This window comes from Lepisosteus oculatus, chromosome 11 (assembly GCF_040954835.1).
Source record: "Lepisosteus oculatus isolate fLepOcu1 chromosome 11, fLepOcu1.hap2, whole genome shotgun sequence".
Classification (NCBI taxonomy): Eukaryota; Metazoa; Chordata; class Actinopteri; order Semionotiformes; family Lepisosteidae; genus Lepisosteus; species Lepisosteus oculatus.
This window is the reverse complement of record NC_090706.1, coordinates 36,450,400-36,463,524: the sequence shown is the minus strand read 5'-3', so window position 1 is coordinate 36,463,524 and position 13,125 is coordinate 36,450,400. Positions and strand designations below refer to the sequence as shown.

At 37.5% G+C, this 13,125-nt stretch overlaps 1 protein-coding gene across 2 annotated transcripts in view; it reads right to left on the bottom strand.

Moving 5' to 3' along the window:
- LOC102696382 (synaptopodin) overlaps window positions 1-13,125 on the bottom strand; it is a 32,705-nt gene that overhangs the window by 6,905 nt on the left and 12,675 nt on the right. For both annotated transcript variants that reach the window (XM_015349788.2, XM_015349789.2), the window contains exon 3: window positions 1,081-2,984. In XM_015349788.2, the coding sequence (XP_015205274.2) occupies window positions 1,081-2,984 (1,904 nt within the window). The remainder of the gene's footprint in view (window positions 1-1,080; window positions 2,985-13,125) is intronic.

Below are 13,125 nucleotides of genomic sequence, written 5' to 3'. Positions count from 1 at the left end.
AAAGAAAAAATGCAGGCAAAATATGCTTTTATAGCACTATTTTTCTGTGTTTCACATTTGGATTTTAATTGGATTGAGCTATTTCTGTTTTGTGGCAGAATCAAAGTGAAACACGAAACTGGGAGTTCCCTCAATTCCTTGGGTGTACAAATTAAATTTTAAAGCATAAATCAAAAACCGAAGGAGCCAAGCCATCTGTTCAAGTAGTTACCATTACCCTTCAACAGGCAGCTAACCGAAAACAAATCTCTGAGAAATCTGGACTGCATTACTCACACTTAAATTGACACTACATTCTAAATGTTGTTTAGGAGCATTTCAAACTCTCTGGAAAATGTTTCAAAACACATAAGTCTATACATACGTATTTAATCAACAAAAATAATATTTTTTGTAAACAACTCACAATTGTATATGTTGAACATAACTTGCCACTGCATTTATTAACTAGCATAATATGAAAATAACTAATGCTTATTAACTTCAAAGAACTGTTATTTGTCACTATTTAGGATCCCTTAGTATTTAAATACAAATTTTGATTAACAAATGAATAATGTTAATCGGCTCTGTTTACTAGAACAAAATTGAATTAAAAATATTGAATTTTGTGTATTAACCAAAGCATGAGAGGGGAAGGGCAGTCAATTATATTTCTGCTTTTCCATCCAAGCTTGCTGAACAGACTTCCCATTTATTTCTACAGCTGCAGAAGTTCACAGCCTTTTGAAAAAATATTTCCCTAATAATACTTAACTTGGATACTAAATGTAAATCCAAGTAGCAGTATTTCTTTCACCCAGCACACAAATGTCAGACATTCATTTACAATTTTAACATCTTTTTTAACTCCTTCTCTTCTTTTTTTCCCTTTTTTACAAGAAAAGGAGAGACAAATTGTGCAGGGGATTGGTTAATTGCTTATGACGATGGCTCACTCAAGAAAGAAAAAAAGCGAAAAAGTATGCTGATGGATGGATTTTCATTTTAAAATATGATACCAAACATTTTACGATCAGTGCGGTGCAAGCACTCGTTCATATTTGTCGATTAATTAAAGAAAAAGGAAGGCCTCCACACCTGTGGTTCAATCCCTGCCCTCTTGGCAGAGAATGTAGGTCTTGGTGTGTGGATACCAGGTTTTGGTGACGATACCCGTTCTGGAGATAAAGCAGAAACCGGGGAGGCTATATGGACAACTTCTGGCTCCCGACTTGGTCTGAAATCCACGGTTCCCACTCCATTGACTGGGCTAGGTGGTATCTGAGGAGAAAAGCCTTTGGTTGCTCTAAAGGGTGCTGGGCAGGTGAAGAGTGGAGAGGGTGAAGGAGGAGACAGCGGCAGAGAAGCTTGTCTTGTGTAAGCCTTATCAAGAACCATGGGCTTAGGTGGTGGTGCTGCCTTGGGTAAAGAACTCATTGGGTCTTTGGCTGGGTTGAGGATGAACAGAGAGGAGTTTAACTGATAGGGCTGGTGCTTTATGATGTCCATCTCTTTCTTGGTGCAGCCATTTTCCACCATTGACCTTTCCTGGTTTCCATAACTAGCAGCAGCCAAAGATCTGGAAGTCCTAGATGGGTTCGGACAGTAATGGGAAGAGCTAGCCATGGCTTTAACCCGTCCTGGCATGTTTGATGGAAATGTCCAAGAAGGTGGCAGGGACATAGTCGGGGACGGGGATCTGCCAAAATTTTCTACCATCGATGGGGCTTCTACAACGTACTTCTCCATTCTAGACTGCCGCTTCGCAAACAGCTCTGCTCCCTTCCCTGCCACGTTCATCAGGCCTTGAGCTGGTTTGGGCTCAGACCGAACTCTTGCTCCTGAGCTCTTCAAGCACGTAGACCATTCAGGTACTTTGACTTCCTCTGAATCTGCTTTGGTTTGGAAGTTGGAAGCCTCAGCGCCGAGAGCCAAGAGTTCCTCATCTTGTGTGTGCTCGGATGGCTGCTTTTGCTTTTTCTTCTCGTCCACTCCTTGCACCAGGGACAGGAGCTCTGGATTGGGGGCCAGTTTGGGCTTCTCCTGAAATGTGAACATTGACTTTCTGGTCGCCCGACGAGCAGCGCCTTCTTCCAGAATCCCCGTTTTGACAGGCACTGGCTGCTTGATGTGCTGAGGCACAAACGCCGGAGTCAGACTTGCACCGATGTTTGATGTGTACTGAGGAGATGGTGAAATGACTCGGGACACAGGGGGGGGATTTGAAAAGGTAGGCAGAGGGGCAGCTGAAATTGGAGCTGGTGGAAGAAGATCTATCACTGGACTTCTAGCCTCTGGTGACCGTACCATAGCTGGTGAGCCAAATGGCTTTGCTGTTCTGTTGGTGATAGCCGGTGGTTGTTTAGTTAGACATAAGGTTACGTCTGCAGTGCTTGAACATCCATTCTGAATTTTTGCAGGTTTGACCAAAATGTCAGCGCACGTCCCATTTGTCTCAGTTACCTCTAGCCCATTAGCTGGCTGGTCTGTACTAATATTATAAACATCACTGGGAGGCTCATCTTTAATTTCTGTGCTTGAACTCTCACAAAAAGGCTGCACTGGCAGTTCATCTATCCCATCCACAGGGAGAATCTCTGGCTTGCCCAAGTGATCTGTATTTTCCACCTCGTGGATACCGCCAATTTGTTCCGCCATTGTTTCAGTCCCTGTATATTTTCTTCCCCCGGGACACCAGTTGGTCTTTGAGCTACTGCTGCAAGGGCTCGATTCTACAGTTGTTCCTTCAGAGCACTTTTCTTCCCATGTTACAGAGTTATTATGGAGAGGTCCTTGTGTCTTGTTCCCCCCAGGCTGCTGCTGGACTCCTTTTCCAAAGCTGACCAGAGTGAAGGCATTCACCCTTTGCTTCCGCCTGTTGAAAAGCTGCACTCCCCTGGAGCTGGAGTTGGTTGGTATTGTCAGCTGGGCAGCTATGATCTGACTCCTGTCTCTTGCTTCTTTCAGCTCTTTTTCAGATAAACTGGCACTTCTGGAAAGGTCTGCAATTAAAACAAAGAGAGACCTCAATAAAACAAACAGGAAGTCCAATTGATATAGAAGGCTGCAGTAAACATTTCAGGAGAAACATAATAGTTTAAAACAATGTGGAAAATTTACCGTTCTTAAATGCAATATCTAACACAAGGAAAAAAGTTTAAATTCATAAAGAGTATTTTTCCTTAAACATTAAACTTAAAAATATTGCCTTTTAACTGCTTCTCTGGCAGCTCCAGTATTATTTTTTATTGCCTAAACTCAGATGGTCAATGTACATTAAGCATGTTGCTCGCTTTATTCAGAATAATAATTCTTTTCAACTACAGAAACAGTTGTTTATTGGTTTCTTTGCAGCAAGATAATTTTTATACTTCTTTATTTATAACTATGCTGAGCATGTAGTGAGTGGGAAATCAAGAAGGGGACATTAAAGGAAACTCTAATCCAAATCAGGAGGCTGTTCCTGGAATAGAGAAGCATCGTAGTCTGTGCCCTGTAACAAGTCTGTGATGGTAAACAGCCTCTCTGCCAAAGTATTAGATGCTTTAAAATGAAGGATCAAAGATAACAACCTACAATGTTAAAATGAAAAGCTAGCAGAGCAATTGTTTCATTTAGTCTAGAAAGTCACAACTCCCGGCACCCACACTTCTCTGGCTACAGCTCTTCTCCATTTGTGAACTTCAAAGAACACTAACTGCTGTCACTAAGCAAGTCAAATAATCAAACTTTAATACCATTCCAGAAGGCGATCCATTACATCTAATGGGCTGTTATTACGAGACGTCAAGTTTTGGGGTCAGGTAGCACATTGTAGTTTTTAGAGTGCATTGATGAGCACATGTTTTAGCATTCAATGTGAACTAATTTTGAGTTCAGATTTTGAGACATTTTTGTATGCATTGTTAAAAGAGCCTAAAATGACACACCTTTACGTAGGATTTTTATAAAAACACAACCTGTAGAATGGGAATGTCAGAACTTGAATAACAACACAAAATAACAACCAGCTCCCTGTTGAATGCTACTGTATGTAGTTATACTGCATTATTAATGTATCACAACTGTAACCGGATACCCCATGGACTAAAACCTGGTGCTCTGTACTTTCCTGTAGATATTGAGATAATTACATGAATACATAAGTCCTTGGAAGTGTAAATCCTATTAAGTGCAGCACAAAATGAAAAGTGACATAAAATAGTCCAATATTATTTTTCGAGCCACAAGAAAACTGGCCACAATATACATAGTATCTTAAAATATATAAACCAATTATGTGACTGTATTTGCCTCCCACATATACTGTATGAGAACATTGGTTGCTTCACTGCATTAAATTAACAATGTGTTACAACACAGCATTTGAATATATTTAGATTTAAAGTTCCTCTCTAGACATACTATTTTTAAATAATGTTAACCAGCGCTGTTTTTCATTATTTTTGTTGTTGCCAATAAGTAATCTCTTGGATTTGGTCATAAGTGCTTTAAGGGAAGACTACTATTTAACTCAAAAAGTAAAACATATTTTCTTATTTCTAAGGGAACGCTAACCCCAGCCTCGGCAACAGTCACGTTTGTGGGTTTAAAACCTCTGTGCATTCATTTACAAATCTGTCAAATCCATTTATTGAACACGGCATTGATTTCTTGTTGTTACCTACAGTATACTGCTAATGCTATCTGTGCAGTTATTTCCAGAGCCATCTGTAGTAATCCATCCCAGGACATTCCATAACTACCTAGAAGAGTGTTGCATGAAATCCTAGCATGCCGTCAGAACTCCAGTGCCTTCTATGCCAAAAATGAGCTGTCATATGTTTTCCCTAACCAGTCCCTCTATCATGGCTTTCATAAGCAGGGAAATCTTTTAACTGGAGATAATCCGATTGAATCATACTGTACATCTTAAATTGAGTCAACTACTGATTAAAGGCTAAAAGCTAGAAAAAAATATTAGAAGATCAGTCATTGCCTAAAACAAAAGAGATATTCAGGAGACAAATTAAAATGGAGCACTTCTTTTTCGAGAAAAAAGTACGTCAAAACAAATAAGTGATATAAAGAAATACAGTTCATGAATCCACTCCAATGCAGAAGTATAGGCATAGTGTGAGTCAGTACTAAAAGCCCAAATCTAAGAAAAGGAATGCCTTTGGTACTTCAGATGTCCTCTAGATAGTAGTGTTGATGAATTGCCGGAAAGAAGTACTTCTGTTTTCCCTGAGGACAGCAGAAATTAACAATGCATCTTATGTGGTTGTCTGGCCTGATGGTGTCTAGTCTATGTTACAACAGTTGCCTGGAGAATATTAGGCTGAAATATTAGAAGCTGTTTCTTACACCTTTGCTAGGCCCCACCTCCCTTAGCCAGACAAACTGTCTCTATACTATAATCCCTGAAATAATTTGGAATCTATTTAGTGTCTTCATTTTTTTTACTTGCTCATCACCCTAATGCAACAATCATGTACCGTACCACTGAGGATGAGCTATTCACAAACCTATTTCCTTTTTTCCCCAACCACGCACAACCTATTACAAAAAATCAAAGAAGCTAATCCCTCTTTATACAATTTAGATGAACTGGGTACCCAAGCAGCTAAGTTTTCTTTTAAGTACCTACTACCTAGGCAATATGCTCGGATCCCTAACCACCTTGGTTCACCTTGGAAACAACTGTGGAATGTTTTTTTTTTAAATAGCAGTATAAACAGATGCAGCTGGATCCTTTTTTTTAGGCAGAGAAGGACAGAACTTATGCTGCATTGCAAAACATTCTCTGGCAACACAGGAATGCTTGAAAAAGGAATTTGCATTTGTTGAAAAGTTGGGGTTTTCCACACCAAATAAGGCTGTTCTTTTTCAGACAAGAGGCAACATTTTATCTATTATGTGTAAGTTCTTGCTGAAAACAAACTCAATTAAAAGACCCTCTGAGATACAAATGAAAGTGAAATATTCTTCAACTAGAAATAGAAAAAGACCTACCATGCAATGTCTGGTTAGTACTGATCCAAGAACATGCCAGCAGTTCTGTTCTTTACCTCTTCTCTGTATTTCTTACCTAATGTGACAGCTAGCCTGTTTGCAGTTATCTAAGACATGCAGTTAGCCCAGTAAATCCCAGGAATTCATATGCCCTCCTCTGTGTCCGAAATGAACCTGCTGATCTTAAACCCTCCTGCTTCTTTTATGAACTGCAACAAAACCATGGCAGAAACGCTATCTGATGCTGCCCTGACCTAGCGTAGAATCGTGCAGCTCAGGCTTCCTAATGCCCTCAGACCACTCACTGGGAATGTCTGAAATGTCAGCCCTCAGGAAATTACAGCCTGAGCCTATACTCCGGTTGCCAGCTCAACAAAGCCAGGACGGATGGCAATCAACAAAGTTTATAATACTGTGATAAGAGAAATTTTAATGGACTACAGTAGGTTCCCTCTCTCTACTATACATATTTCTTACAGACATGAAATAAACAGTAAAAAGCATGACATGTGTAATATTACTTTACAGTATATAGCATATGCACCATTGCTCTTTTCCAGATACACTTTACACCTGTTAGGAAGCTTGAGGTGTGAGAATACAGTGCATATAAGGAATAATTTCCTACATCTGATACTTGAACTACAAAATTGTATTAAAGCAGTGCATGTGACAGATGTATAAGGTCACATACAGAAGAAACAATATCATTGAATGTGATCAATGCTATTGGAGCAACATCATTGAATGTGACCATTGAATGTGACAAACAGGTCATCCGATTAGCACAAGCCCGAAGCAGCCAGCTTTTTAAAGTTGCTATGGAGTAGGGATAGCATTGCGGTAGCACTTAAACAAGCCTTCAGAACTTCATCAGCACTGGAATTCTTTCACAGCAAGCTAAAACAAAAAAGAACATTCTTTACACAATGGGTAATGTTCCGTCTTTCCTTTATGATCAGAAAAGAAAACAAAACAGCTAATTTAGGAAAACACAATTGTGCAGCAGATAAGGTATTAGGCCGCACTAACAAAAGGGTGTTGTTCTTGCTGAGGTCTGAACAAGAAAGAAAGTTTCTCAATAAACAAACTGTAAGGTAACACAGGATGTGTGGCTGGCTTTATTGGAATCTCGTATGTATGACTAAGTCTCTCACTCATTCATTCTTAACCACTTCCAGAATTGCTAATACCTGCTAATAATACTGGCTGTATGAGGACACATGTAGGATACATGCCACCGAGTGCAGAAGAAAAAGTAATAAGAATGTATGACTGGACTTTTTGTAATCTGCAACACACAGATCTATAAAAAAAACATCAAACTGATCTTTTTATTTATGTCAAATGTGGGAAGGGACAAAAGAAGGCTGATCCCTGAAACTGACATGCAGAAATCCTAAATATTTAAAATGAAAGTACAATATGAATATATGCAAAGGAACAAGTAATAGGTTTATTCCATGCTGAAAAAAATCTGCCCTAAATCTATACATTTCAACAGTTGTAATATCTCCTTAACTCTCTTGTTAACTATCAAGGTTCAATAACCTTCTTTACACTTAACAGCTTGTTACAACAACAGACACACTGAGTCCTTAATAGCCACACAAGAAGGCCCCAGGCCAAAAATGAATTTCATAGCATGTTCAACACGTGTAAGATTTATGGGAAAGAAAACATCAACTGGAATAGTGCACTAGTGTCTCGCAAATCTTTTGGTTTTCTACTACACTATACAGCTGTGTAGCTTATATAAAGTATTTATGATATATTCACAGTAAATCATGTACATACATTGTAAATCATGCTTAAGTATGTCCAATTTAATGTGCTTCACACTGTTCTCCAATGTGACTTACATTTGGTTGCAATTATACAGCTGGTTAATTTACTGAAGCAATTTGCATAAAGTATCTTGCTAAAGGGTACCAGAGTATCCTGCCAGGTATCTGAACCAACAGTTTTCCAGGTAGACATCCTGAACTCTATCCACTGCTCCACACTTTGAATTAGGTATTTTGTACCTGGTACACCTTTTAATAATGTTTTTAAAATTCCCTTATTTGTGGGCCTGTTTTTTTTTTTCAGAGGATGAATTTTAAGATGGTAACCAAAAATGTTCCACATTGAAAACAAAATGTTAATGTGGAACAGTAATATCTGATTTTATTACATATCAAAATGCCAAAAGGCTTGAGGTAATGTCTGCAATGAAGGTACCAATTTATTCCCTTTCACTAAATTACATAGCAACCTGCAGATTTGTTCTTGCAAATCCAAGTCTTTTTATCACATTTCAAGGGTGCCCCCTTATAAAATTAATAAAACAATCTTTTATGGTTGTCAACTCGTGGGGCATTCTTGTTCTGCAAACATTACATTGAACTTCAAAATATTTTTCAGAAGTGCTCTAAAATGGGAATTTTCAACCTTGGTTTTGGTCCTAAAGTACAATGCAAATCTTCCTGAACCTTACGAATGCCGTTTGTCTAAAATAACAAAGTGAATAAAGTACTGTATAATTATCCTTTTCCATACATTCTGTATTCGTTTGAATAAAATAAAATTGAAGTTACACAGTGCTTCTGGAACTTTTTTTAAAAAACAGGCTTATGAAAATCTTATAAACGTCTATGCATTATACGGTATGTTGATTCATATCATTTATACAAAAAATAAATTGCTTTCTTTCTATTTGATTTCCACATATTGTAAGATTACATCATGTTACAATTACTCAAAATAAAACTTGGAAAACATCTTCATGCCATCAATTCCAAAAATGTGTGCCAGATCCTCTTCAGTACGATTATAGCTTTATGGAAAAAGGTGCTGCTCCCTAAGTATGTGTTAAACTCCGTTATGTTATTAAACATTTGCTGGAACAGTCCAGACAGCTAGGAGGGTTACGCAAACAGAATATCTGGTTTCATATGTTTTCTATTGGATCTTTTCTATGAGACAGTTGGATCTAAACAGGACTGAAACCCAGTGTAACCACAGGACACACTGCACACAGGCCTGTGCAATAATTTAGGAGAACAGGAAACCGGCTTTGATTTGAAATTATTCATTTGCCATCAAAGCACACACATAGTGTTCAGCTCACAGATGAAGTAATTTATAGTGTTAAGATGCTGAAAAAAAGGCATTATCACTTTCAAGGGTGACTTCACAAACTACATTGTCTTTTTCCACATGCAAGACTCTCTAAGGTTGCTCCTATTTCTCATGTTGTAACAGCTTATATTGGTTTCAAAAGCTATGTTAGTACTCAGTTGTTAATTTCATAATAAGAAAAGAGTAAGTGGGAAATGTACATTATGATAAGAGCAGGCGGAGTATAAAAATAGTTATAAATGTTGTCTGAATTGCAACTCAGGCTTTCTGGTTTCGGAAGTTGGGTTTTCAGTACATCACTTGCCACATGAGCTTCGGCTGGACATGAATTAAATATGAAAGTATTTTCCCCCTTTCACTAAATTACATAGTAACCTGCTATGTAATGTAAATTACATAGCAAACACAGCGTTACCTGCTTGCCCAAAGCATTCAACAAACCTTTCTTAAAACACTACAGCATTGAAATGGTGTCCATTAACTTTCCAAATAGATTGTACACACTGAAATAAGCCTAACTGCATGGTACAAAACGGCTTATTATTGTTTCAAACCTATTGAAAGTAAAAATTGTGGACTATCATTCAATAGCTGCCATTTGTTTTTTGTGCTCTACAATTTCAAGAATAACAAGCCATTGCCGAAGTTGTGAGTCTGCTTTTGGAAAGAACAATTTAAAACATAAAACTATAACGTTTTGGAAGTTACAGATCACAAGCATGAACTGAGCATATTCTGCCATATTCACAAAATTTCGGGGTTTGCACCTTGGCTAGAAAAGTATTGAAATATTAAAATATTCTGTGTTGTGATGAAATAATACAAGAAATGGGTCATCTCATTTTGTTCTCCATTTTTCCAAACTACAGCTAATCGAACAGAATGTAAATAGAGTCTTTCTAATTGGTCAGGTCACTGATCATAAAGACTATCTTCCAAAGCCTGTGAGAGAGCACTTCATGATTCCTTAGTTTTACTCCACAGGACTTGATTCTTAGCCTGTACAGAATACGCTAATATTCAGCATTCGAAGTGCTGTCTATCGTGGGAGTTTGACTTCCGAGATAAAACCCTGGTTTACTTGTCACTGGACAAGTGTCATTTGGAGTGTTGCAGTGGAGACGAACGATTTCGTTCATTAAAACATTTAGAAAGAAACAGATTTCTTGGGGGGGTTAAGGTGCGCCATTTCATGATGTTGAAATAATACAGGTTAGTCCGGAGGTCAGCATCTGAAGAGCAACAAGCATAAACTAGTCGTTACCAACTGCAATTAAATATTATAACTGTTTGAAAAACGTAATACACTAATTACTCTGAAATAGCATCGTAGACACTTTACCCCCCTCTTAAGGGATTTCATGATGTGCTCTTGTACTTCTTTAGTTTTAGAATTCAAATATATGTACAGTAAGTATAAAAGGTCCATATTAACATTGTGCTGCTAATGCTACTAATTAGCAATACGATTGGGGATAATACCAACAATAACGAAACTGACTGAACTATTACTAAAGTAACTGAAAGTCGACAGGGAAATTTACTGAGACAAAGCACCTAACTTTCCCGTATACATTTGTTTTTATTTGTTACATACTGCAGAAAATATTACCAACAACAATTATCTGTTTTAATACCCACATTTCAGAGTTGTGAAGATCTTCTCAGAGAACGAAAAGTATATAATGTACTATCCAACACTTTTTTAGTGAAAAGATGCTTATCTTTGACTAAAGCTGCTCTTGAAATTCAACTCCTAGATGTCTAAGGTCTACATTATAAATACAACCAAGAATGTTGACTACTCCAGTAAAAGCTATCATTAAGAAGATAACTTCATTCGCTTGACGCACAGAGGTACTCAAGTTCATAAGAGAAATAAGTACTGCTTACAGGTAACATTCAACGAACCTTTTCACATTATGTTGCAGCGAGTTCCCTATTGTTTTAATAAAATACACTGAGTAGTACTACACTGATTTATTTTACCAAACTCTAATAATTTGAAGTCGTTCGCCGTAAAATGTTTTTACACAGCTATCGAAGCCTTACTGCCAGCCCCATCATTTACTGTATGCACTGAGAAAACGCATTTGGTATGAAACTGGACTTTGCAAACTTTCCGTCCTTTTCGGTCAGTAGGTCTTCATACCAGGACTGCATAAGGTCTTCCATTATACTTGTTATGTTTCTGAAAGATACCTAGTTAGAATAATGATCTCCCTTCTTACCTTTTATTCAGTTAACTCCGTTCTCTGAATAAAACTCTCACCAGCCTTTTCAATTTAACTGTATAGCTTTGCTCCACACCCCCTTTTCCAGCCGGAGAGAGGATCGTATTTCGTTTTCATAGCGAATGGCAGCGTCCGTCAAAAAGCTCTTTCGGTTCTTGAACACTCTTCTGATCTTGATATCATGAACTCCAGCTCCGACTTTTAGAACTGTCTATAGCACTATCGTAGTTATCTATCATCTCTGTGTTAAGATGGATGGATGCCCCAAGGTCTTAGTGCTATCGTTTTCCCTTTAAATATATTATCTTGCCATTGTCTGGCGAATAATTATAGGTGCAAACGCCATTATAAGCTTTTCGCTATTTGTCGTTCTTTAATTTGAAGGAGTTACGTATTTGTTTTTTCTTTCATTTTTACTTTTCTTACCACAATGACTGCAGGGTAATTAAAAAGTCATTTTAGTCAGGAAATCCCCAGAGTTCCCCGTAATACACCGTTCCCCGCTCCTAACAGATTCAGTTTGTGTGTATTAAGAAACGTTTATTTTAATCCTGTCGTCTTCGTGTTTATCAAGCCTGAAATATTTAATGTCGAATATTTGAACATAGGATCAACGGTGTGCTCATTACACAACGACTTTGTGAAAATATTAAATTCTATTGCTTTGTAAAAAGCTTCAGGTACGAAGTGATGTCATTGTACCTTCCTATCCTTATATCAAAATAGTTTAGGATTCCAATAAAATTATTTTTGCGAGGGCAAGTGACAGGAAGCAATCCAATGACAGGGAAAAAAAAACACAAACAAAAAGATGAAACACTGATTGTGAAAAGCATGGCCCTTGACTTTTCTGAACTAAATATACTGTAGGTTTGCTCTCTTCAATGAAAAGGCAATGACTTCTGAACTCGAAACCCGGATCTTGTGAAGATAGAGTACTGAAATTGTGTACCCAGAAGATTTCAGCAGAGAGCAAAAGCACCATACAAGGCAGAAGTATCCCAGAAAATGATGTTTTTCTCTTTGGACTGTTTTAACTCGTTAAACTGCTGTTATATTTTTCTTTGTGTGAGAACTCTATTACAAAGTATTGCATTTATCACAGTGAAAATACATTATTGCAGAGCATACGAGATAAGAAAGATGAGCAGATTTATCTACATTACAGGCTGCTCAGCCTATCATATCTACCACTGAACTCTAGTTCTGCTCAGTACAGAAGATTCAATCGTACACCCCTAATATTGAATCATGTGTTCTCCACCAACTATATACTGTATAATCTGATACTATTAAAGCTATACCTGTATATTACTATTCTGATACTATCGTATGAATAAGCTTTTATATATCTGTAATCAAAATATTTTAATATTATGAGAAAAAAAGTGATGACAGACAATAATGTAAATTGAATTGGGTGGAGAAGAATCATAATTGATCTGTAGATGTCTTGGGTTAATTCCTATAGGTTTAAATCATTGGATTATATTTCAGTTCCACAATCTCCTGATTTCTAATTGGTTGTTTCTAAAAGCTGTATCTCTAATGGGCTTTGCGTTAATGCTTCTTATGAACAGTAAAATATAGTAGAATATAGCAGAAATCGCTCATCGGGAATTGGCCGATACCACCATTCAACAGGAGTACGGTTCTTTATTGTCTCAAATGGGAAATTTGATGGATCATTTAAGTGGTATTATTAATGAGTTCCATATAACGTTGAGTTAATCACTTGACAAACCAAACATATGTCAGACAGGATCATTTAAAAAAAGGTAAGTAAAAATGG